Here is a 27,302-nt window from a genome sequence, read left to right on the forward strand (position 1 = left end):
GTAGAATTTAATTCAAGACTTACTTCTACTTACTGTAGTAATATTGCTGAAATCAACCAAACTATCTCAATCGAAATGGTTGAAAAATGAATAAATATAATAAATGAATCCTCCTAACAAGTGATTTCAACACTTATTAAATAAAATATTTAAATAATTTTTTTAACAAATAATTTAATGATTAGAAATTCACCTCTTAAGATGAATAAATAGAGAATTTATGGTTCGAACCTCAACTCTTACATATTAAAATGATTTTGACTGAAATTAAGTTCAATATTAAAGTGATTTATGTTCGATACATTCACATATTGAAGTAAGTAGGAAACTCGGATAAAAAAAGCTAAACAAAAAACAGGAATACCTCAATCCAACATCCATGTGACCCAAAAGAACCATCCTTCCACCCAATTTTTTTGGATTAAGTCAGAAGTAATTTGATTAAAAAAAAAACTGAATCCCATTACAGTAATAAGAATGTGCTTTAACTTTGGACAAGTTTCAACCAAAAAAAAACATGTGCTTAATGAAGCACCAAACCAGTCTTACTCTTCAAAGAACCTAGCTGTCTTTGTGTTGATTAAACTTCCTCTCCAAACTACTGAGTCATTGAGCATGAGTCTTCGGTGCAACAAAACCAGCTCTCAGCTCCTCAAATGAATACTCAAATGATTGAGCAATCTTTGCAGCAGCCTTAGAAGTGTCTGGTGTAGCCACAGTCAACATAGGGACAGTCAGAGGAGTGCTTGGAACGGAAGGTTCCATGTTATTTGGGGTCCTGTTCTCTTCATCACCAGCAATAAATGGCTTGGAAGGAGGAGTTCCTACTAGCATTTCACTTTTTTGTAGGATTGGTTTTGTTGCAACATTAAGTATTTTCTTAGGCCCTTGAGAATTTTTTATGTTGGCTTTAGATAGGACTGTTGAAGAAACAGGAGAGAGGGGTTTCCTAGTTAATGGTGACTGAATTCCAATTCTCTTTGCTGCACTTTGTGGAGTTTTCTTTGCTGAATGATCATAAACCTTAGAGGTACCCTTTCCTGCACAAGTCACAAATGACAATGCATATAAATTTTCACCTTAGAATTTTTTTTAAAGACATGAGATATGAGGAATGAGTTGAATGGCATGCTGTCAGTGTTTTGGTTGTGTTACCTTTTTTGTTAGATTGTTGAATAAGAGTTGATTGCCTTCTATCCTGAAGCATAGCACCACCAACAGAAAATTTTCTGGTATTTGGAACTCCTGTTGAACATCTAGGAGCCTTTATCCCACTTTTACTTGGGCTGGGTTTTGACCCAAAAAGTGTTTCATGCTCTGCCAACAGCTGTCCCTTTAGTCTCTTTTCATCCTAAAATTTATACAAAAACAAGTCAAAAATAATTGAATTGTAGACAATGAATTGGAACAAATAAATGTCGAGAAGGGAATTCTAGACCATCTACTGCACATTTAGTTGCATACCTTCTGCCTTTGCCTTTCATTCTCTTTCTCCTGCCTTAAGGTGTTGTAGTCTTCAACCATTGAAAGCAGTCGAGTCTTAACGCACATCCATGAAAAAAAAGGCATAAAAATGTATGAGGCATAACATCTAAGGTGTTGACCTTATGAGAAAAATGTAATACATTATATAGGAGGCCTAATTCATAAAATTTGCACAGATAATTCTGTTAAAATTACTCACTCCATCGTACGAAAACTCTAATCCTCTTTCTTCCTCCCATGCTGCAACTTTTAAAGTTAATGCCTCGACCATTCCTGTTGAAATGATATGTATACAAAATAAAATAAAGGTCAAATGAGGACAAAGACCACACAATTCATGAACTATATATAAAATTAAACTTCTCTTAGCACATCTTACTCATTAGCTAAATCGGCTAAATCAATACTGAATATCGCAGTTAACAATATGTAGACAATTATGAATCAATAAGCCAACTTCAACATATCATTTCCAAATCCAGCCTATTTTAATAACATAACCTTGATAGTAATATATTTGAAGAATTATTGTATGTAGAGGGATATTCACCAGGAATTTTGTTTAATAAAACACGCGCCTTCTCAGCTCGTTTCAAGGCAAGATGTGTGCCTCTTCCAGCATTATAACGATTATCATCCTACAAACCAAAATAATCAAAAGAAAAAATTTAAGCATTACAAAAATCATAGATGGAAATATTCAATTTTGGCAATAAAAATAGCGCCTCACCCTATTGTACTCCTCCAGCCAGCTTTCTTCTTGGATAGCAGCCAACCACTTCTCAACCTTTTCAAGGATTTCTTTCCGGCTGAAAGCTTCTTCTTTTGTCTTTGAAATTTGGTCCTCAATTTGTTCTAACATGTGTTCATGATTTGCAGATTCTGCAGAGTAATTTTCAAACGGGATAAGGAGATATAATGAGGTTCATGGCACACTATGATCAAAATAACGAAGTAGTTCGAAAATATAAATTTTGGTGCAACCATATGAATAAGAGAAATTTAATTGTCATATCTCTTCTGTTCATAACAAATTCAACCAAATCATTATGACCTATGCATTGGTCACTTAAAATTTATCCTTGAAGAACTTCAAGTCAGTAATGTGATATTGTGATACAACTAACAGGGAATCTTCAAAAACTAATGAAAACTCTTACCAGAGTCAATTGACTCTATTGGATGTCCACTAGGAAAAACTGTTTGTAGAGTCAAATGCGTTTTTCTGCATATTTCCTCTAACTCCGTCTTCTTTCTCTGCACAAGTTCTTTCATTTTGGTTGATTTAAATTGCTCAAGCCTTCTAACTTCTCTCTCAACCTGCAAGGAGAATAGCCCATTTAGTTAATCACAAAAATGAAACCAATTTATTTTAGGTGAGATTGAAGAACAGAACCAAGACAATGGGATAGAAACAAACTCACGTAGACGATGTTGTCAATCGATAGTATGTTAGGCTCAGTAATCTCAGATTCCAAAGCAGCAATTTTACTGGTCATGTTGTGAAATTTCTGCTGTTCCTCAAGTGGGGTATCCATCAAATTCCACAACTCCAACAGTGAAGTTGCACAACTTTGAAGCTGATACAGCATGAAAATTTAGAAACTCTAGCTGAATAAAACTGGTTTTGTACAAGATGAAAAGTACGAGCAAGAATACTGACCTTCTGCATTCTCTGCATTTTAACCTCTCTCAAACTCAGTACTTCAGAAGACAAGCTCTTTAATGTAACGTCGCTAACATCTTTTGTAGCAGTAGAAGCCATAGTGGGGAAAATCTCACAAATTTTGTCTTTCACATCCAGACCGAGAACCGAGCACAACGAACTAAGAGTGTCCAGTTGATCAGATACCTGTTTCAGTCGACTGGCCTGCCACAATTTAAGAGAAAAATCTGAGCAATTAACATTTTAAAGTTTTTTTTTTTTTTTACGAAATTCCACATTTGGAAGTTATTATTATCTTTCTTAGGGAAAAATCATGGGTTTGGAAGAAAATAAAAGATAACTTCATCAACAAATAACATGGCCAAAATTCAGGCAACAAATAACATAGGAGTAAAGACAAAAACCACCTTTTCATTTTGAAGTTGAAGTAATTGCCTCTTTAATTCCTCAAGTCTTTCAAAAGATAAGTTCTTCTCATCTAAGTTTGCATTAACCCCTGCGCTGCCATGGAGCTCACTGGAAATTTTCTGCAACTGATGTAAGATTTCCATAAACTGCTTCTTCCTTTCCATTTTCAACTTGCGCATCTCCTCAAGTTGTGAAATAACAGCTTCACGTTCTTTCTTCAGGCTTCCAAAAGACTTAGGCTCAAACTAAGGACATAACAATGGAAGTTTGTTAGTTGAAAAAATTCCGCCTCAGCTCTGACCAAGAGATCGGCTAAATCATAAACACAAATGTAGAATGCCAACAAGACTTACAAGTGGTGACTGTTCACCAATTGCAGAACAAATGCCAGCAATTTCTTCTTCATAATCAGCAATTTGATGCTGAAGTAGTGCCTTATGCAGTTTAGCTTCATCCACTTTTTTCTTATACAAATCCAGACACATTTGTTCTATTTCGAGCAACATTGCATCCTTATGAGAATCTGATTCTCCAAGTTCATCCCATATTACCTTACATTCAACACACAAAAATAAAATCAAAGTAATACAATGTTAGTCCTTTTCCTAAGATTCTCTAGAAGAAGCAGCACCACAAATGATGTTTTAACTATTAAGGAACATTAGATGAAACAAAAGAGATTTTTCACAACATAGACAACAGAGGGAGAACCTGAAGTTCTTTAAGCAACGATTCACACATTGTTTCTTGATGAGAGAACTGACTGCTGTGTTTGCCGAACATCGAAAATCTTTGTGCTGTACAACAAAACAAAACAGCCAACATGATTACAAGGAAATGTGAAACATGTCTTCTACTTAAATACAACCAAACATTGAAAGTCACAATTAAACCTAGGCTTAAAAGACTAGGAAAAAGAACATAGCAATTAACAAAACATAGAACAATAACAATTAACAAGACATCATTGACTAAAATATCATAGAACAATTAACAATCAACAATCAACAAAACATTATGCATATTCGCCTTGCCCTCCGCAAAAATAATAATAATAACGTGAATCATAGAATGGAAATCATATTGAGAATAATAAATGTCTCAAGAAGGCACAAAATATCCATTCCTAATCCATGGTGACATTTATGACCTACTTGTCACTGCTTGTCAAGAATAATAACCAATGACATTGTTACTCAAGGTTAATATAATTTCAAAACAAAATATCTTGAACCTAAACTCAAATAAGTAATATTTTAACAACCTTAAATATAAAAAAGACGATAATTTCCCAATGAAACACAGACATGGACACTGCACACAATACAGACACAAACACAAACACTTATATGTCAACGCCAATAATAATTTGAAAATATACTAACATAATTGATCGTAATCACATGTGTCAGTGACATTTCAGTGTCTGACACTGAACGCGCTTTCAATCAGAAGTGTATGTGTATGTGTATGTGCTACATAGATACGTACAAATGCATATCAACCTAAAATGGATAAGAGAGTAGTAAATCAGTATAAATCAAAAAAATTAAAATTAAAAAATTGTAAAATTCGAAATCACTACCATATGCTAAAATCTGAACAAACACAAAAGCACCACAAATGGCTGAATAGCGAAAATGGGAACGAAATCGAACCTGATCACGATGGAAGACGAATTGGGAATTTTTTAGGGTTTTCAAAATGGGAATGAAATGAAGTGTGAAGAATGAAGAAGAAGGGTTTTTGAGCAACGAGCAATGTGTGAAAGAATCGAAATCGGTTTTGGGAGGGAAATGGAGTAGGAGGAGCCGTTTTCTTTGGATTCATCCAATAGGATATTGACACGTCATTTAATAATCATGAGTATTCATGAGGTGTAATAAATAGTAGAATTATTTAATTTGATTTTAAAAGAAAAAAAACTTATGGGTCAAACATTTGAATTTCAAAAATTAGAAATAACTTCAAATATTTTGTAAACGTTATGATTTTCTATTTATGACAATTTTCTATTTATGACTTTATTAGTCATGATTTTATGTTTTTTAACGCAATCATGTTTTTTTTAATCGAGTATCTTTACGTCTACGAAATAATTGTAAAAACTAACCGATCGAATCAAATAAGATTATAATAGGTGAAAAAACTCTTCTTCAAAAAACACAATTATAGTTTGATTTTTTTATTCTCATGGTTTGATCTTTTAAGCTAATTAATTTATCTTATTTTTTTTTTTGTTACAAGGCTAAAAGAAACAACAAAAGAAAAACAACTAGAAAAAGAAAGAAAAAGGTTCCAGACGCATTCACTTTTAGCTGATTCAATGACCTTCCGACGGAGAATGATAAAGAGAAAGATCAACATCAAATGTGTCTCAAGCTTAGCCATAAAGTCAGCACATTAGTTTCCTTCCCGAAGGGTGTGGCAAACAATGACATTTCTCAACTCTAATAATTCTTTTATATCTTGAATCAAAAGAGCATACACATGAAACTTTAGGGAGAGACTTTTAATGAGGTTGAGGCAATGCAAAGAATCAGTGTAGCAACCTATATCGTTAATCTCCAAATCTTTGGCCAACAAGAGCCCATGGTAGATAACATATAATTAGACATGCAGGATATCAAATGAATTTCAAATGTAGCCGGAAAAACCTGATAAATAGAAGCCTACATTGTTTCGAAGGATTTCTCCACACCTAACTCTGACAGGTCTTTTAAGGCAACTATCTTTGACGCTCATGATGACATTGGTGAAATTGATGTTGTTCCACTTAATGAGTCTTTTGGAGGAGGCATCACTAGAGTTGGAAGGGAAGCAAATTTTGATAGTGTCCACCATGCTCTTGATGTTGAAGGAGAGACGGGGGAGAGACCAATTATCATTATTCAAGCACATCATATTTCTATTTTGCCAAGCCCACCAAACTGTGGCAGAGAAAATAGAAGAGTGAGAGCTCATGCAACCATCTTTAAACCAAGCACATATGTCAATGATGGAGAAGATGTGTTGGTTGAGTGAATCGAGAATTGAGCCAAAGCTTCTAAAAAAATTGTAATCTCTGAAACAATGAAGAAAAGTCTGAAGTAGCAATAAACGTCACAAGAAAGGGGGGTTTGAATTGTGACCCTTTTAAAAATTATTCCTGGAAGTTAAATAAAAATATATGCTCAAGAAAATCTTGGTTAGTGTTAGTAATAATATAATATTATAATATTAGGACCAGAGGACTCTGGATAATAAAATAAATAAAAGGACCAGAAAGTTCTGGAATAAAAGACTGAAATAAATAAAGCAGTAAAGGACCAGAAAACTCTGGATATATAACTGAAATAAATAAAGCAGTAAAGGACCAGAAAACTCTGGATAATTAACTGAAATAAATAAAACGATAAAGGACCAGAAAACTCTGGATATATATAACTGAAATAAATAAAGCGATAAAGGACCAGAAAGTTCTGGATTATTAAGTGGTAGGTTAATTATTTAATTTTAGTTTTAAGGACCAGAGTACTCTGGAAAATTAATATATTTAATTATAGTTATATGTGACGGCCAGAAATTAAGAGATGAGAGAAGAGAGAGAACACAAGAGATTTATCCTGGTTCGCCTAACCGGCTACGTCCAGTCCCCACACTACGTGTGAGATTATCCACTATAGTATCCTGCTATCAGAAACTTCTGAATAGCACTATAATTTGTTGATCACACCAGATCAGTCCGTTACACTCTGTATTATCGACCTCAGCAGGCTTCTACTAATCTTGATCACACAAGAAAAGTTCTATCTCAAACTATTAAGCCTAATAGACTTGAGATCTAGTTACAATTTGTATGGTGGTGGGTGTTGGTAAAAATGGAATCTCAAAAGAGAAAAAGTATCTCACGTGGAGATTTCAAAATAATATCTCAAAGAGATATTTTAAATACAAACTCTCAGGGATATCTAAACTTAGAAGAAAGATATGTGTAGTTTGCTTTGTTGTAAACTCTCAGGGATATCTAAGCTTAATAAGAAAGATATGTGTAGTTTGCTTTGTTGTTGTTGTTGAAGAGCTTGAGAATATTTCTTTTGAATATTCACGTGAATGAGAGAATGGAATTCTTGTGTGTAAGCTCTTGAAGAATTAGCCTTGCCATATGCTTGTATTTATAGAGGCTTGATTTGTGAAGCTCACTTGAAATTATACATGAACATACAGCTGTTTAAGCGTGTATGAGAAACAGCCCATGTGCTCTTGCTTTTTGTTGCTTGATGCACAAGAGTTGCAAAAAATGTGTTGTTCCAAGTGAAGAATGTTCTGAAGAACATTCTCTTCTTCCTAGCCATTTGAGACAGCCCACGTGAGGTTGTAATACAGCTGTGCATGAGTTGTAATTGGCTGTGTTTGAATGACAGCATCCTTATCCATATTTGTAGTTTCACCAGAATGTTCTCAAGAACATTCTTTCTTTGTAAAACAGCTTTGTTTCTTCTTTTTCTTTGGCACGTGCTTTTCCATTTCTTTTCAAAGTGCAAAGCCTTTATGTAATCATATGATATTCTATTTATGTCATGTATACCAAGTATCTTCTTTTGGTGAGACATAGAGAATATTTTGCTTCTTGATTTTGTACCAAAAAGTCCATTTATGTCCTTTTGCTTAATTGCTTTGATAAGGACGTTTTTAACTTGTCTTGTGAGCATAGAACCTTCTTCTTATGTTAAGAACATTCTCATGAAACATTTCTCACAAAATTCATTAGTAGATAACAAGTTAAAAAACAAGTATTAAATGTTTGTAATCTTTAAAACATCAAATAAGGATTTTGTCTTCAACAATCTCCCCCTTTTTGATGATGACAAACATTTATAATTTGTTTTTGATTTTGATATTTAAATATGAGATTTGATAATTTATTTGTGAAATAACTTTATCAATAACTCCCCCTCAATTTTAGCATCCAAGATCTTTTTTGAATAAATTGAGAATATATGCAATAATGCACCAAAGTAAATAATGAACCGAAAATATCATTTCATATATAAAGATAATGATACATACTTCAAGTTCACATAAGGTTCATATATCAAAATAGCATAAAGTAGCAAAATGACATAGAAACAAAATATAAAAAGTGCATAATACAGAAGTACATGGAATGTTTTTAATACAAGGCAGCAATAATATTTAAAGCAGCAAGCTAGCAACCTAAAATATATCCTTGTATGCATCATGTGCGCAGCAACATGCGCAGCAACACCATTCCAAAAACAAAAGTTGTACTTCTAATTATCTCCCCCTTTGTCACATAAAAAAGGAGATAAAGCACCAAGTCTTCAAGCTTCACTTAGAAGGAGAAGATCCATCAGAAGAGGATGAATTAGATGGAACCGGCATAGGAATAGCAGGTGGTGGAGGAAAAGGATTAGTCATAGGTGGTTCAACACCCCATTTGGCACTTAGAGAATTGTACCATTGCCTTAAACATGTATTTTCCATAGAATCATACACAGTATGATTCATGATTCCATGAAATGCTTCAAATAACTTCAAGACATCCTTCCTAATCTTTCTTATTTCCCTTTCAACTCTTGTCTTCTTAGGAGGAGGTTCATCCATGGAAGGAGGGAGAGATGCGCCAGTTAGCACATTGAAAGAAGGAGAAGAGGATTGCATTTTATGATGAGGAGTAGTTTGATTCAAGTTAGGAGCAGAGGCTTGAAAGAGTGGTTGAAGCATGAAGTTTAAAGGCATGGCCCTTACTGGAAGAGAGGGTTCGGTTGGAGTGGGTTCAGGAAGTGAAGAAGGTTCTTCAACAATGTTAGGGTTTGAAGATGGTTTAGGGTTAGGCTCGGTTTGAGGAGAAGAGTGAGGGGTTGCTTCGTTTGGAGTTTGGTAGTCTGAGGATTCCGGTGAGGCTGGTGGAGGGTTCGTCGGAGAGGATGGCCGTGACGGTGGTGAGGGTGGTGATGGAGAGCGAGGTGGAGAAGGTGATGGTGAGGGAGTTCTGAAGTTAGCATGGTTTCCTTTTGTTCTTGCCATTGTTATGGAAGAAAAAAAAGTTTTGATTTTTATGGAAGAAGGTTTGTGTTTTTATGGAAGATGAAAAGGTTAGAGTGTGGTGGTTTTGCAGAAAAAGAAAGAAGGAATACGGTTTTGAGAGAGAGAAGGGAAGAGAGTGATTTGATTGAAAGTGGTTTTGGGAACAATAGAGAGTTCAAGTGGATCCCACTTAGTGATGTGATTAGCATCAAATTTGTGTTGGGCAGTGCTAAAATCTTTTTTAGAAAAACTCTAATGATGGTTTTAGTTCACTTAACTAGAGAAGTACAACTAAAATTTTGAACGTGAGCCCCACATATGCACACATAGAGATCACACAAAAAGAATGTTCTAAAGACATTCTAAGAATTTACATCCTATTTTTTTTTATGAGGATTTTGAATAATATTTAATTTATCTTTGATAAAATTAAATCTATCCTCAACAAGAGGTTTAGTGAAAATATCAACTAACTGATTTTCAGTGTCTACGAATATTAATTCGATTTCACTTTTATTCACATGATCTCTAATAAAATGGTGTTTTATTTCAATATGTTTTGATCTTGAATGTTGAATGGGATTTTTTGATAAATTTATAGCACTTGTATTATCACAAAAGACAGGAATATTTGTGTACCTTTTTGAGAAATCTTCGAGTTGATTTCTGATCCACAATACCTGGGAGCAACAATTTGCTGCTGACACATATTCTGCTTCAGTCGTTGACAGAGCGATTGTGTTTTGTTTTCTGCATGACCAACTGATAAGTGCATTCCCGAGGAACTGACATGCTCCACTTGTGCTTTTTCTTTCAATTTTGTCTCCAGCGTAGTCAGCATCACAATAGGCTACAAGATCAAAAGAAGAACCTTTTCTATACCAAAGGCCAAGATCAGTAGTACCTACTAAATATCTGAAAATTCTTTTTACTGCCGTTAAATGAGATTCTTTTGGAGCAGTTTGAAAACGTGCACACAAACCAACTGCAAAGACAATATCTGGTCTACTAGCAGTTAAGTACAACAGGGAACCAATCATTCCCCTGTATTCTTTGTCAGAAATATTTTTCCCGTTTTCATCCTTATCTAAACTTGAGGAAGGATGCATGGGAGTAGCCATAATTTTGGCTTCATTCATTTTATATTTTTTAAGGAGATCTTTAATATATTTTTCTTGACAAATAAATATTCCATCATTTTCTTGTTTAATTTGTAAACCAAGAAAAAATCTTAATTCTCCCATCATACTCATTTCAAATTCACTTTGCATGAGATTGGAAAATTCTTCACACATTTTTTCATTTGTTGATCCAAATATGATGTCATCAACATAGATTTGGACAATTAAAAAATTTGATTCATTGTCTTTTCTAAAAAGTGTGGTGTCAATTTTTCCTCTAGAAAAATTATTTTTGATTAAGAATGTACTTAACCTTTCATACCAAGCTCGTGGAGCTTGTTTAAGACCATATAATGCCTTTGTTAGCTTAAACACATGATTAAGTTTGTTAGTGTTTTCAAAACCAGGTGGTTGGTGCACATAAACTTCTTCGTTTAAGAATCCATTTAAAAAGGCACTTTTTACATCCATTTGAAATAATTTAATATTTTTATGAGATGCATATGCAAGAAGAATTCGTATTGCTTCTAACCTGGCTACTGGAGCGAATGTTTCATCGTAGTCAATACCTTCTTGTTGATTGTAGCCTTGTGCTACTAATCTGGCTTTGTTTCTGATGACTTTTCCTTCTTCATCCAGCTTATTTCTAAATACCCATCTTGTTCCAATTATGGAATGACCTTGAGGTTTAGAAACAAGATTCCATACTTCGTTTTTCTCAAATTGAGAAAGTTCTTCTTTCATGGCATTTACCCATGATTCTTCACATATAGCTTCATGAATATTTTTTGGTTCAATATGTGAGATCATTGCCATGTTGTTGTTGTTATCTTTGAAGGATAGTCTTGTTCTAATCCCATCAGATGTATTTCCAATAATTTGTTCTGGAGGATGATCACCAACAAGCTTCCAACTTTTTGGAGGAGTTTGAGATGAAGATGCTTGATCTATATTGCTTATAGTTTCTTGATTTTTCAAAATTTCCTCATCATCTTCTTTGTTAGTGACTAAATCATCAAACTCATCAAACACAACATGCATGCTTATTTCCATGGTTTGATTTTTTAGATTAAAAACTCTGTAACCCTTAGAATTTGTTGCATATCCTAAAAAGATTCCTTTATCTGATTTAGAATCAAATTTTCCTAGGTTTTCTTTATCATTTAAAATATAACAAAAACAACCAAAAATATGAAAATAAGAAATGTTTGGTTTTCTGTTTCTCCAGAGTTCGTAAGGGGTTTTGTTTAGAATTTTTCTAATAGAAACACGATTTAGAATATAGCAAGAAGTGTTAATGGCTTCAGCCCAAAAATATTTTTCAACATTTGATTCATTAATCATTGTTCTTGCCATTTCTTGTAGGGTTCGATTTTTTCTTTCAACAACTCCATTTTGTTGGGGAGTTCTTGCACAGGAAAAATTGTGTGAAATACCCTTTTTATCAAAGAATGTTTTAAATGATAAATTTTCAAATTCACCTCCATGATCACTTCTGACGGAGATGATGTTTGATTCTTTTTCATTTTGAACAAGATTACAAAAATTTTCAAAAGCATTAAAAGCTTCGTCTTTGTGTTTTAAAAATAAAACCCATGTATATCTGGAGTAGTCATCGACTATAACAAAACCATATTGTTTTCCAGCAAGACTTGCAGTTCTAACGGGTCCAAATAAATCTATGTGAAGAAGCTCAAGAGGTTTTTTAGTGGAAATAATATTATTTGATTTAAAACTACTCTTGACTTGTTTTCCTCTAGTACATGCTTCACATATCTTATCTTTCTCAAAATTGATTTTTGGAAGACCCCTTACCAAGTCGAGTTGTGATATTTTTGAAATAGTTTTCATACTTACATGTCCAGCTCTTTTATGCCAAATCCATTTGTCTTTGTCAATGGACATAAAGCAAGATTCAGTTGGAAGGTCATCTAAGTATAAAACATAAAGATTTTTCATTCGAGAAGCAGTGAAGAAAATATTTCCCGTGGAAACCTTTTTGACTTCACATATGTTAGGTTTAAAAGTCACTTCAAAGCCACTGTCACATAATTGACTTATGCTTAGTAGATTGTGTTTTAAACCTTCAACATATTGAACATCTTCTATTTTAGCAGAGTTATTCTTACCAATAATACCTTTACCTTTGATTTGACCTTTGTCATTGTTACCAAAGGTTACTGCTCCTCCTTCTCTTTTTATGAAGGAGATAAAGCAGTGTTTGTCCCCTGTCATGTGTCTAGAACAGCCACTGTCCAAGTACCATGGCTTTTTCTTTGCATTTTGAGAGGATTCCTGCATTTTGAGTTAGTGATTTCTTAGGTACCCCAGAGTCTGTGGGTCCTTTTTTGTTAGTTTTCAATAACTCAAGATTTCTAATCTTGAGAAAACAATCAACATCTAAGTGACCACTTCTTTTACAAAAAGTACATTTTTTAAAGAAGGTTCTTTCTTGGTGTTGGAGAGAATGTTCTTTCATTCTTTTCTTTTGAAAGCACATAGATTCACTATGTCCATTTTTGTTACAAAATGAACATCTTAATTTGTCTTTTCCTGGTATAAAAATGTTTTCATATATTTTTTGATGTTTAGAAGCATCAAAACCTATACCAGTATGACTGTTCATTCCTACTTGAGATCCTATAATTTTTTGAAATGTTTCAGTTGATTTAATGAAAAGAGTTAGATCGTTTCTCAAACTGTTGATTTCATTTTTTAGAAAAATGTTTTCATTTTTAGTGTAAATAGGATTTTGAGTTTTGCTAAGATCTTTCATTTTTTCATTTATTTGAAAATATGAGTCTTGCAAACTTTGAATGATTTTCTTTTGATCATCGTTCATAGTTTGAAGTTTTTCTTTTTCTTCTTTTATTTCATTCATTTCTTTTTGTAAAGAATAACATTTGTTTGTTAAAAAGTTTGAGTCAAATAAAAGACTGTCAATTGTATTTTCTAATTCGTTGTTTAAAGGAGCTTTGTCGAATAGAATTACCTCTTCGTTGTCTGAGTTTGCCATCAAACATATGTTTGCTTCTTCTTCTTTTTCTTCTTCTTCTTGTGGTTCTTCAAGATCGTCCCATGTCATTAATGCCGTTTTCTTAAAAGGAGATTTTTGGTTCCTTTTGTTTTGTGAACATTCATTTTTATAGTGACCTAGCTTGTTGCATCCAAAGCAGGTTACTTGACTTTTATCAACTTCCTTCTTTGAGTTGTCTCGTCTGGTTGGGAAGTATCTTTTGATTTGGTTTCTTCTTTTCATCATTCTTTGAATTTTCTTTGATATTAGAGCTAGTTCATCTTCCGCTTCTTCTTGAACAATCTGTTCTTCTTCTATTTCTTTTTCCTCAATTTGTGAGGATATTTCATCTAGATTGTCTTGAGTAGCTTGAGATGCTTTAAGAGCAATCATTTTTCCCTTCCTCATTGGTTTGTCTTCTTGAAGTAGAACTTCATGAGCTCTTAGTGTCCCAATGAGATCTTCTAAAGCCAAAGTATTCAGATCTTTGGCTTGAGTGATTGCTGTAACCATAGGTCTCCACGTGCTTGGGAGACATCTTAGTATTTTTCTTATTCTGTCATGAGGGGAATATATTTTCCCTAATGACCTTAATTCATTTACTATTGAAGTAAATCTGGAATACATTTCATCAATGTTTTCCTCTTCATTCATTTCGAAAATTTCAAATTTTCTTACGCCAATATCTATTCTTGTTTCTTTTACATGGCTTGTTCCTTCATGGTGAATTTTTAAAGTGTCCCAAATATCTTTTGCAGTATTGCATTCATATATTCTTTCACTTTCTTCCATGGTTAAAGCACATTGTAAAAAGAGTTGAGCTTTAGAGTTTAAGAGAACTCTCTTTTTCTCGTCATCAGTCCATGACGCCTCAGACTTGATAGTCACTACAGCCGTGACTGCGTCAGTGGTTTGTGGTATGAAGTTACCGTCAGTGACAACTTTCCACATATTTATATCTTGAGATTTTAGGAATAGTTCCATTTTCCCTTTCCAGAAGTAATAGTTCTTTCCATTAAATAATGGAGGCCTAGTACACGAAAGTCCTTCTGGTATGTAAGACATTGCTTCTTTCTGGATCTTTTCCTCTAGCACGTGTTAAGTGCTTTATCTTTTTCAGAGACCGGGCTCTGATACCAATTGAAGTAGCAATAAACGTCACAAGAAAGGGGGGTTTGAATTGTGACCCTTTTAAAAATTATTCCTGGAAGTTAAATAAAAATATATGCTCAAGAAAATCTTGGTTAGTGTTAGTAATAATATAATATTATAATATTAGGACCAGAGGACTCTGGATAATAAAATAAATAAAAGGACCAGAAAGTTCTGGAATAAAAGACTGAAATAAATAAAGCAGTAAAGGACCAGAAAACTCTGGATATATAACTGAAATAAATAAAGCAGTAAAGGACCAGAAAACTCTGGATAATTAACTGAAATAAATAAAACGATAAAGGACCAGAAAACTCTGGATATATATAACTGAAATAAATAAAGCGATAAAGGACCAGAAAGTTCTGGATTATTAAGTGGTAGGTTAATTATTTAATTTTAGTTTTAAGGACCAGAGTACTCTGGAAAATTAATATATTTAATTATAGTTATATGTGACGGCCAGAAATTAAGAGATGAGAGAAGAGAGAGAACACAAGAGATTTATCCTGGTTCGCCTAACCGGCTACGTCCAGTCCCCACACTACGTGTGAGATTATCCACTATAGTATCCTGCTATCAGAAACTTCTGAATAGCACTATAATTTGTTGATCACACCAGATCAGTCCGTTACACTCTGTATTATCGACCTCAGCAGGCTTCTACTAATCTTGATCACACAAGAAAAGTTCTATCTCAAACTATTAAGCCTAATAGACTTGAGATCTAGTTACAATTTGTATGGTGGTGGGTGTTGGTAAAAATGGAATCTCAAAAGAGAAAAAGTATCTCACGTGGAGATTTCAAAATAATATCTCAAAGAGATATTTTAAATACAAACTCTCAGGGATATCTAAACTTAGAAGAAAGATATGTGTAGTTTGCTTTGTTGTAAACTCTCAGGGATATCTAAGCTTAATAAGAAAGATATGTGTAGTTTGCTTTGTTGTTGTTGTTGAAGAGCTTGAGAATATTTCTTTTGAATATTCACGTGAATGAGAGAATGGAATTCTTGTGTGTAAGCTCTTGAAGAATTAGCCTTGCCATATGCTTGTATTTATAGAGGCTTGATTTGTGAAGCTCACTTGAAATTATACATGAACATACAGCTGTTTAAGCGTGTATGAGAAACAGCCCATGTGCTCTTGCTTTTTGTTGCTTGATGCACAAGAGTTGCAAAAAATGTGTTGTTCCAAGTGAAGAATGTTCTGAAGAACATTCTCTTCTTCCTAGCCATTTGAGACAGCCCACGTGAGGTTGTAATACAGCTGTGCATGAGTTGTAATTGGCTGTGTTTGAATGACAGCATCCTTATCCATATTTGTAGTTTCACCAGAATGTTCTCAAGAACATTCTTTCTTTGTAAAACAGCTTTGTTTCTTCTTTTTCTTTGGCACGTGCTTTTCCATTTCTTTTCAAAGTGCAAAGCCTTTATGTAATCATATGATATTCTATTTATGTCATGTATACCAAGTATCTTCTTTTGGTGAGACATAGAGAATATTTTGCTTCTTGATTTTGTACCAAAAAGTCCATTTATGTCCTTTTGCTTAATTGCTTTGATAAGGACGTTTTTAACTTGTCTTGTGAGCATAGAACCTTCTTCTTATGTTAAGAACATTCTCATGAAACATTTCTCACAAAATTCATTAGTAGATAACAAGTTAAAAAACAAGTATTAAATGTTTGTAATCTTTAAAACATCAAATAAGGATTTTGTCTTCAACAAAGTCTCATCCTCGAGACCACACCTAGCACAAATATCAGATTGAACAGTAATTCTATGTTTAAGTAAGGAGAGGGTAGGCACCGCGTTATGACAAGCCAGACAAATGAGGATTTTTTTTTCGGGAGCTGCAACTTCCAAACCCAAGATAAAAAAAAAAAAAAAAGGATTATATGAGGTGTTCGAGACCAAGCATGAGAGAAGCCTAAAGTAGCCACTCTTAGTAGTATAGTTGTTGTTGTGATTGCTAGACCAAATGAAGGCGTTTTCCTTTTTCTTTCCTTCTTATATTTTCTTTCTTACTTACCATTTGAAAGTGATTTATGATACCATATTCACAACCGACCATTCATATCATCCCAAAAAATTGCAATGAAGTTTCTACGCGAATGACATGATGGTCAGCAGAAATCTTCGTATCAATTATAATATGTTTTTGAGTTTTAATAGGATTCATATTATATAATTTGAAATTATGCAAAAAGGGATTCAAATTTTATAATTAGAACAAGGGCAAAATGAAATTTTCAGAGGACGTGCAAAAATTGAATAGGGTGGAAAAAGAAAATCTCATCAATTTTTTGTATTGGGTTAACCAGACTAGCCTAGTCAAATGGACCAAACAAAAATGGCCTAAATTTTTGGGAAATCAACTCTTCTCACTTTCATCTTTGCTCTTCACACACCACGAAAATGTCAAAATACCCCTAGTGGCAGTTAACATCCGCTCGCTCTACAACAACATTTTCCGAGCAGTAGTTAACTACCGTGAAGGTATTTTGGTATTTTCGCGGTGTGTGGGAACAAATAAGAAAGTGAGAAGAGCAATTCCTATTTATTTGGACCTCTAATTAATTAAGGAGTTCGACTCCTCCTACAACACAGCTCATCGAAATGGACAAAATTGACAAATGACAAGTACAAAGTATCAATCTTTGATATAACTATATATAAAAAATCAGATATGATAACCAAACACAAATCATTAGACACAAATACAACACCATGTCTAATTTTGTCATTTCAAACATTAAAGCAAGGGCAATTTTGTAAAAACCCAGCCTATCATATTCCTTTCCTTCTTCCTTTTCCCTTCTTTACGTTTTCTCTGTCAAACAAGCAACAGTGTTTCTCTCGTTTCTCTCTCGTCTGCTCTATCAGCCACCGTCCACCACCACGGTCCTCCCCACCATCGTCCTCATCGGTAACCACTATTGCCATCGTCCTCACCATCATCGCAATCCGTTCATCACGATCAGGACTTCACGCCGCCGCCAACCCCTTCTTCTCACTCACACCGCCGGGATTTTGTTCTGATCACTACCGTCCTCACCACCATCGAATCATCACTGATAAAACAAATTGGTTCGAAATTCCGACGAGAACTGAGCTCGGATCTGTCCTCGCCACCGCAGATCCGTTCATAAATCACAATAATAGGATTGGCAGAAGAAAAGACGGCAGCGGTGACAACGGCGGTGATCAGCGATAGAAGTTACGACGGCGGTCGCTAGTGAGAGAACCGGCGTTGAACAGAGAGAAGAATGGCTGGGAGAGATGGTCTTGAAGGAGAGAGAAGGAAAAGAAATTAAAAAAAAATGAAAAAAGATGTATAAAGCTACAGTGACATATGGTGTCTGTATTGTGTTTGGTTTTTTGTGTTCATTTATCATTTCTGATAAAAAATTAATTAAGCATTTATAAATGAGTACTGTTTGTATGTATATGTGACTGTTTGTATGTATATGTATAAGCTTTTCTTATCCTTCTTATATTGAATATAGTTAACTTTGTTTTGGTCAACAAAAAAAATTAGCTTTTACAAAATACACGCCAATTTCCCCTAAAAAATATTATACTCCAATTTATGTACCAGATCCTTAAAATAGTCTATAAATACAAGCTAGTGAATCCTTTTCAAAATATGATGTATTTTATAACAATCTGCTTTGTGTTAAATGAGTGATAAATATATTAGAAGGATAAATAATCAATCAGCAATGCTATATCTAACGAAATTTTTTTTATGAGTGAAAGAGGCAAAAACGCTGCATTGAATTAGTTCCGGATTTTGTGGGATTCAGCCAGTAGTGTAAAATAACTATTGTACTGCTTCTTGATTCATTCGTGATAAATTCCTTCGCTTTAAGTAGCAGCATTTTCCATAATCAAATTAAGTATCGATTTATTTTATTTTTTCTCTTACAGTTTAATTTAAAACATTTATTTTCTAAAGAATATCCATTTTTTAAGGAAGCAAAACAAAAGATACTAGACATTTTTAAGTAAATTCATATTCATTGTGGGGCAAGAGCCCCCTCAACATTGTACATAGATCAGCCATTGTGCTTGCATTCACATTGTTACTTTTAACTTTGGACGTGTTTTAGAGTCACCTAGATGTAACTAAGCAAAAAAATTCTTTGAAAAGGAATGAAGAACCCATCGATTTTTTAGTTGCATACCATTACATAAAGCTTAACAAAAGTAAGCCAAAGTACATTTTGGTTAACCATTAATAAACCAAAAACATGTTAAATATTGACTTACAACTTACAAGGTACAATAAGATAACATGCATCCTATTGAAAGCTAAAATTCTCAAGGCAAAGCTTGGAATTCCTGGTCATGAAGTTGTTGATTATAGGAATAGTATGATGGATTTTCAAAAGGTGTTGGATGATATTGATCATTTTGAAGAGGATGACCAAAGTGCATGGACATGTAAGAAGTTTCATTGCTTGATGACAAATGATGAAGTAAGGATGAATGCAAAGTTGGTGATATTGAAGAGCTTTGAGGCTGTTGAAATTGAGGATCTTCAGAGATGCGATTCAATATTGAAAGACGGGCTTGTACATAGGCTAACTCTGCTTGCAACTCCACAACCTGTAATTAATCAAGTATATAATTGTATTTAAACTATGGGAAATGTTAACTTGTGCCCTCAAGGCACAAGTTAATGATTCAAAATAGAAATATTCTATTGTAATTAATGAATTTGACTTTAACTTTTTTGCTTTTCAATAATTGAATGCACAAAATTTAAGAAAATGTTTCCATTTTTGGGTTGCTTAACATGTGTCCTAAGGGTTGCTTAACATGACCCTTAAACTATTAGTTATCTATAAAAACCCATATACCATATAAATGAATAAATGATCAATAGGTTAGGGCGTATGAAACAGCTTTAGTATTAGTGTTTAGGATAATAATGTTGGAGTTTGTCATTACCCCATTGTTGTGTAATGTATTAGCGATGACATTAAAGGTCATTTGTTACTAATTATAAGAAAGTTATTTTGATATCAATAATTTAGGGATTGTCTTTTTAGAAAATCATTTTTATTTAAAAAATGTTAATTATTAAAAATAATTTTCAAAAGAAGCTACTAAAAACAACATTTTTTTCAAAGCAATTTCAGATATTTTTAATTATTTTTTTTGTAATAAATAAATAGAACTTCTAAAATTTATGTTTTTCTAATTCACAAAAGATAAGGTAACAAACGGGTCCTAACACTGTTGTGACACTTGAATTTTAAATTAATGTATAAATACAACTATGTTAGGAACAAATGTACTCTCTTGTTGTTGTGTGAAATTCATGTGAATCTCATCACTTCATATGAGAACCATCTTTAAAGTATCAAAAGCACATTAATTTCACTTGATTAAAGAGTACCATCTTTAAAGTATCAAAAGCACATTAATTTCACTTGATTAAAGAGTGGGTGATAGAGTGGGATATTGGAAAAAAAAAATTGTTCCAACCCTCGTCATCATATTCCAATATTGTGTGGTTGACATGAACATAATGACTTACATAATGTTATTTGGGTCTTGCTAATGAGTGTTTTAAAAGCATTCTTGAAGAATTTTCAATTTCCAATGCTTTGAATGTACAAATTTTCATAAAAACTTACTATCTAAAATCCTTAAAGAGTGCCCTAAAGGTACTATTAACATTTCCCTTTTTTTTTTGTGTGACTTACACAATGTTGACTACTATTTCTTTTTATCATGTGTTTGTTTCAAGTTTACCAAATTCATTCCTAGGAATAATATTCCTTAGAACATAAAGATGGGAATTTTATTCCAAGGTATTTAGAAAAAAGATGTTTGTTTAACGCTATAATATTCCTGGGAACCATAAAAATAGGAATTACTCCCTCCGTCTCACAATAATTGTCTCTTTACCATTTTTTCTTTTTCTCAAAATAATTGTCACTTTAGAATACCAATGCAGCATTTATTATTTTTTTCCATTATTATACCCTTATTTATTGAATTTCATCCAACTTAACTACTCCACTAACTACAATTAATAAGGGTGTTTTAGTAAATGATACTAATTTTACCATCAAAATCAACACAATTAATCATTTCCTTAATACCCGTGCATAAACCTTAAACGACTATTATTTAGAGACGGAGGGAGTATAATAGGAAATTACTCATGAATTTATTCCCATCTCCATGGGAACTTTATTTCCCACCCTTTTCTTTGGGAAAATTTTTCTATTCCCAGGAACGTTTTATATCCGGGAATAAAATTTAGTAAACTTGTAACAAACATAGACATATGTATTCCTATCGTTTTATTCCCAGAAATCTACAAATATAACTTGAAACAAACGCACAAGTTTCACAGTAATCATCACATGAATGTGAGGAACTAAGTTTCATGGTAAGTCTAGTGGTAAATATATGTTTGATCGTGCATTTAATGGTCCTTAATTATATTATGCCTTTGAGATCACAAGACATGCACATAACACTACCGTGAAAGGGGCATGCCTTAGTGTATGCATTCGTTCCATATAAAACCTAACCAGAGCTGACAAATGTGTCAAACCCAACAGAACATACTCAATACAATACTATGCAATGTAAAATAAATTTTGGCATACGTGCAATGCATAATAGTGAATAGTGATTTTTGTCATGCCACTACTTTAGAAAAGTACACATTCTACAGCATTTAACTTTATTGCTCAAAAAAAAATTATATTGCTTTAATTTGTTCAGGAACAAAAAAATTATTGCTTTGATGTTGCAACTAATCCCTATGAATATGATCTTTCTTCTTCCCCGCTCTCATACTCTTATACTCCCTCCATTCCTTTTTATTTGATGTTTTAGCTCTTAAGTTTTATTTCAAAATATTTGATGTTTTAGAATTGTTGGTATTGCTTGTCCAATTTTACCCTTGTCACAATTAATTACGTTATGACTTTTAATTTATCACAATTGTCAAAAATTGGAGTACTAATTACCAATTGTCCTTACCTAGGTAGTGCTCTCCCTAAGTCTCATTTCAACTCCCACGTTCATTTTTTGGAAGTGTAAGTAATAAATGTATTGAAATTAGAATTGTATACTCCCACCGTTCATTTAAGAAGATTTGGAATTTTGAGAAGAAAAAAGCAAGGAGTAATCATGGCAGCCAAAAAAATAAAATAAGGGTATTGTAGTCCAAATCTACAACTATTTTCATTCTTTAATGATTCCTTAATATGTGTGTAATCAGCTAAAACATCAAATAAAAAGGAATGGAGGGAGTACCTTTTTTTTTTCTTTTTTTCTGGATCTTATATATCTAAAGAAAATTACCAGTTAGGATACTTATTTGCATGAGTTCTTACAATTAATAAACTTTATTATAATTTAACCAATTTATTAAACCATTCTTCTACCAAAGAATATTATTGATAAAATAATATTTAATAAAAAATGACATATATAAATAGGATTTATATTATTTTGGAAAATAAATAGGATTTATATTGTTTGGACAAAAGAGACCACTAAAAGGAAACTAATAAGGAGAGTGCATTACTCCAACACCTTGAGAATATACATTAGCTGCATTTGAACCTATTATAAGTTTTTCTTGAATTTGTGAAGTAATTTTTAATATATATTTTTTAATCTATTACTATAAAGTCTTATGAACTTGTTACCCTCCAGGTTAGTGGTTACCAGTTTTTAAAGCACCAAGTTATATATATACGAATTAGTTAGGCAGAAAAAATGAAAACTAAGGAAGAAACAAATGTTATACACTGTATCAAAACAAAACTGATATATGTATGTATACCTGTTGTTGAAGAGCAAAGAGGTGAGCAACACAACCATAAACAGGGTCAGTAGCCCTAGCAAGAGCCTCATAGCAGAGAGTAACAACAGCATCAAGACGCTTATGAACTGGAATACGTGTGAGTAGCTTAGCAGCATTGCTAGCACCAAACACCTTATGAACTGCAGCAAAATGAGCACTTCCTTGACCTGATGACTCAAAATATGGTGCAAATATGCAACAACCTTTCACACACTTTCTTCTCAAAAACTTGCAAGCACCACAAGGCCCACCACCGTCATCCCCACACCCCAAATTAAATCCATCTCTCTCTCTAAACGCTGCTGACAGATTTTCTTGTGTGCCCCTCTCTTATTCAAGTTCAACCAACCTTTGTGGACATGCCCTTTATAAATTACTACACCTTTTCACCTTTTGAGTGTACGTGTGATAGAAATGTATTAAAAATTAAAATAAAATATATAAGTCTAGTCATGTCATGAGAAGGGTACTTTACTTGTACTACATAAAAGAATAAAAGATATTCATAGTAGTTAGCTTTTTTTCTTTTTGTTTGTTTTCCTTTTTTTCCTTTAGCTTTGTAATCTCACTAGGAATTCAAACTCTTATCCTCTCAAACAACTCATTATTAATCGACCGTTTATTAATCACTTGAGCTTAACAATCTGATTATTTATCTATGAAGTTATAGATAGCTTTAATTAAGTAGTATTCAACTATATGAGCACATCTTGTAAGTTTCAAATAAACCCTCATTTTAGTTTGTAAAAGTGTAATGTGTTTGCCACTTCGGTTCGCCACAAAAACTACAAAGTAGAAAACACTTTGGATTCTTATTAACCACTTTAGTTACTTCCATGAACTATCTTTGATAAAGGTGCTTATTTGGTCTATTAAGTTAATAAACCGATCTGTACATCCATGTGTGCATCACTAATAAAAAAGTATTCGTTCAGGAACTAAAAACATATTTAACCCATAATTTTTTTTTGGAGGGAGTAAACTTGAAAGTTTGTAACTTTATAAAAACTAAAAACATATTTAACCCATAAAAAATTTCACTTTTCAGGTTTATTTAGTGAACGATGTATATAATTCATAATATACATAAAATATAACATTTATTAAATGAATCGAAAAAGTAAACTTTATTTTATAATAGAGATTGGAGCAAAATGTCATATCTTCTTCCCCCTTTGTTTCCCCCTTTCATACTACTAAAAAATTAGAGGCTAGATAGGAAAGCAAAGAAAGATTCAAGTACATAAATAAATTGGTTGGAAACAATGTACAACCTAGAGGAAAAAATACGAGAAAACGTAGAGAGTAGAGATCTTGAGTCAGTTTATTACCCCTAAACAAATCACCACCTTTTTTTTATTATGAATTACCACATTTTGTAACATCCCAACACCTAGGGCTGGAAATGAGTCGAGTCGAGTCGAACTCGTCTGAGCTCGGCTCGACTCGATAAGAATTGGTTCAGCTCAAAGCTCGACTCGAGTTTGACACGAACTCTTTTTTCAGCTCGAGTTCAGCTCGTTTAAGGTTCGCGAACAGTTCGGTTCGGCTCGTTAGGTTCAGTTCGATTTATCAACTCACATAAAGTCCAATTTTTTTTTTGTCAAAAAATATATAATCAAAATTTATCGATTTTGACCTTTTATATTATTATTTTTTTAAAAAAATAATAATTTTGAATTAAAATACAATAATTATAGGGGTATACCTCAATATTTTCTGTGTAATATTCATCCTATGACATAAATCTTAGCAAGTGAATAAAAAGAAAGGAAAACTCACAATTTAGATGAAGAAAACATGAAAAATCATATTAAATTAAGAATACAAATACATGTTACTACATGGGAAATAGTTCATGAAAAGCCATCAAGGCCTTTGAAATCTCATCCAAATACATTAAGTATTGAATGAATCTAAAAAGTACTTTTTTGCTTATATATGTGACCGGAGGGAGTATGAGCTTAATCTCAAACGCATCACTGGCATAATCCTTTAGAAACTTGAGGAGCCTTTGGAATCTGTTTCCAACGTTCAATGATTTTAACATAAAGTTCATATAACCATTCTTAAAATTTGTCAACATGTCAGCAACACAATCATTCTTCAATAAGAGAGACAAACTAAGAAAAGTAACATAAAACAAAAGTATAGTCACAAGAGGAGAGGAATGACTTTATCTTTTGATTGAGCCATGACCCTTGCTGAATTTGCCTATGGCCTTCGGAGAAGAAGAAGGGAAAAAGTTATGTTTTGGTGGAATTGGAAAATGGAATAATTATTAAAGGAATTAAGGAAATGATGACTCTTAGGCTAATAAGTGAAATTCCTACTCCCTAGATAGTGGAACAGATGGGTAAAAAGAAAAGGAGAAATGTAACGACAACAATTAAGTTCATTTTTTTAATATAGATATTTAATTCATGTAAAAAAATATAAAAGTTTATTATATATATATATATATATATATATATATATATATATATATATAATCGAGTCATCTCATGAACCAAACGAATCGAACTATCTATAGTTTAAGTTCAGCTCATTTAATTAACGAACTTAATTTTCAGCTCAAGTTCGGCTCATTTGGTTCATGAACCAAGTTCAATGGACCAATTGTCGAGTCGAATTTCGAACAATATTCGAGTTGGTTCGGTTCATTGTCAGCCGTACCAACACCCATTTTGCAATAACTTCCCCCGCTTTATCAACCAAAAAAAAAAAAAAAAACTTCCCCCGCTTTAAACAATAAGCTAAATCACATTGAAATACTACCATCTCCCACTTTCAAATAAAAAGACATTTTATTCAAAATAAAAAATAAAAAAGACATTTACATAGGAACAAAATATTTATATAGCGTCATACGTACGTTGCAATCCTCCACAACTATAAGCAAAGGGTGCACTGGCGCTTGAGCCCCCACAAGAAAATCAAAGTTTCTTTTAATAGTGCTATTATATTATTTTTTAGCTACCATAAAAGTAATTAGGTTCACTAACTTAAATTTATCTACTCACCACAATGCAAGTTTAATTTTATTGGTTTCCAACTTCTCATTGCTCCAATTGCTCTCTCCTATATCTTTCTCTTCCATGAATATTGTGAAGATGGGGTGCGCAATAGTATGTAAAATGAACAGCTGAATGGTTGTTTGGTTACAAATGTTGAAAATGAGTAGCTGGATGCATGATTGTTTGGTTACATATGTTAGCCAATGGAAAAACTATTGAACATTCTTAAAATATAAACAACATTAAAGGACAATTGTAATTTATATAAGTTTTTATTTTTTTATTTTTTTGCATTATAATTATGCATGTTGTAAAAGTTACGAATAATTTTTAGGCCAAATATTACTTTTGGTCCTTTTAGTTTGACAGAATTCTCAAGGTAGTCCTTTAAGTTTCAAAAGTTTCAAATATGTTTTTTTTAATTGATAAATTATTTCACCATTACCCATGTTGTTAGTTTTCATTTAACCGATGCTGATGTGGCCGTTAAGTTGCTAACTTGGATCAAAACGATGCATTTTAAAGACTCGAGGGTGTCAAAACGATGTGTTTAATGGTCACAAATGTGGGCTAGAAAGGCGGTTCTTGTAGTTAATAGCTGCATTTCTAACCATATAAATTATCATTTGTGACAATTAAACGCAATGTCTTGACTGCTTGGAGGTTTTGAAACACATCGTTTTGATTCAAGTCAGCAACTTAACGACCACATCATCATCAGTTAAATGAAGACTGACAGCAGAGGTAACGATGAAATAGTTTATAAACTAAAATGACTTATTTAAAAATTTTAAAACTTAAATGACTAACTAGGAAATTTCTTTTAAACTAAAAGGACAAAAGAGGTATTTAAGTCAAAATATGAAAACTATTTGGGTCTTGTTAACGAGTGCCCTCGGGACACTATTTAAGCATACCAAATTTAACAATTATTCTTTTAAAAAGTCAACTATTACAATTTCCATTGCACTCAATACACAACTTTTTATAAAGAACTTACTAATTAAAACGCTTAAAGAATACCCGGGAGTACTCGTTAACATTTCCCAAATTATTTTCTAGCCCCCACAAGAGGAAAATTATGAATTTACCATTGACTACAAGTCTATCAAATTCCTCCTAATTGGAGTGAGATTTTAGGTTTGATAAGCATGGCAACATTTAACAAAGCAAACCCAATCAAGATCAAGCTAAATCTAGCATACGCAAACACAAACATGCAAGTGTGACACGACACAACACTAAAACAGTATAAGATCGAATTTCTTACCGCAGCTGTGGAGCCAAGTGTGTTACTCCACATCAGGACCCCTACTTGGGATGGGACAATTACATCTATCCCTTCCATTTCATTCAACAAGACCCCTATCTTTTCATTGGTCATCTCTCGTATTACTCACTTTCGTGTTACTCATCAAAGTCATGGAAAAAGAATGAATGAATGTTAACTGAAAGAAATGTATACGGCTAACATATTAATTATCATTCATGGATTTGATTTGAGCTGCTTTTACTAGGTGTCATTGGTTATGGAGATTGAAGCAAGAAACAACAAA

General features: G+C 32.9%; 1 protein-coding gene, 1 long non-coding RNA gene and 1 pseudogene across 4 annotated transcripts; 1 reads left to right on the forward strand and 2 right to left on the reverse strand.

The window, feature by feature from the left end:
* Positions 1-239: 239 nt before the first annotated feature.
* Positions 240-5,346, reverse strand: LOC146908464 (65-kDa microtubule-associated protein 3-like). Of its 2 annotated transcripts, XM_085725881.1 has the most exons (13): positions 5,218-5,346; positions 4,271-4,356; positions 3,913-4,110; positions 3,559-3,804; positions 3,149-3,355; positions 2,910-3,065; positions 2,646-2,805; positions 2,216-2,367; positions 2,036-2,123; positions 1,685-1,758; positions 1,465-1,539; positions 1,156-1,351; positions 240-1,040 (listed from the first exon to the last, which is right to left on the reverse strand). In XM_085725881.1, exons 2-13 carry the CDS (start codon positions 4,340-4,342, stop codon positions 607-609), a joined length of 2,058 nt encoding a protein of 685 aa, XP_085582007.1. In that variant the 5' UTR covers positions 4,343-4,356; positions 5,218-5,346; the 3' UTR covers positions 240-606. The 2 variants fall into 2 exon arrangements, with proteins under 2 accessions (XP_085582007.1, XP_085582008.1); XM_085725882.1 differs by lacking the exon at positions 5,218-5,346 and having other exon boundaries at positions 4,271-5,021.
* Positions 891-2,564, forward strand: LOC146908465 (uncharacterized). Its single transcript, XR_015018741.1, has 2 exons — positions 891-1,030; positions 2,365-2,564. It is a non-coding gene; the product is annotated as an uncharacterized LOC146908465 (long non-coding RNA).
* Positions 5,347-18,747: 13,401 nt separating the features above from the next.
* LOC146908466 (LOB domain-containing protein 19 pseudogene) lies at positions 18,748-27,130 on the reverse strand (annotated as a pseudogene). Its single transcript, XR_015020215.1, has 3 exons — positions 27,017-27,130; positions 22,709-23,056; positions 18,748-19,494 (listed from the first exon to the last, which is right to left on the reverse strand). The product of XR_015020215.1 is annotated as an LOB domain-containing protein 19 pseudogene (transcript).
* Between the last annotated feature and the right edge of the window lie 172 nt (positions 27,131-27,302).

Source organism: Medicago sativa, chromosome 7 (genome assembly GCF_051527215.1).
Source record: "Medicago sativa cultivar Bolivia chromosome 7, Bolivia_mono, whole genome shotgun sequence".
NCBI lineage: Eukaryota > Viridiplantae > Streptophyta > Magnoliopsida > Fabales > Fabaceae > Medicago > Medicago sativa.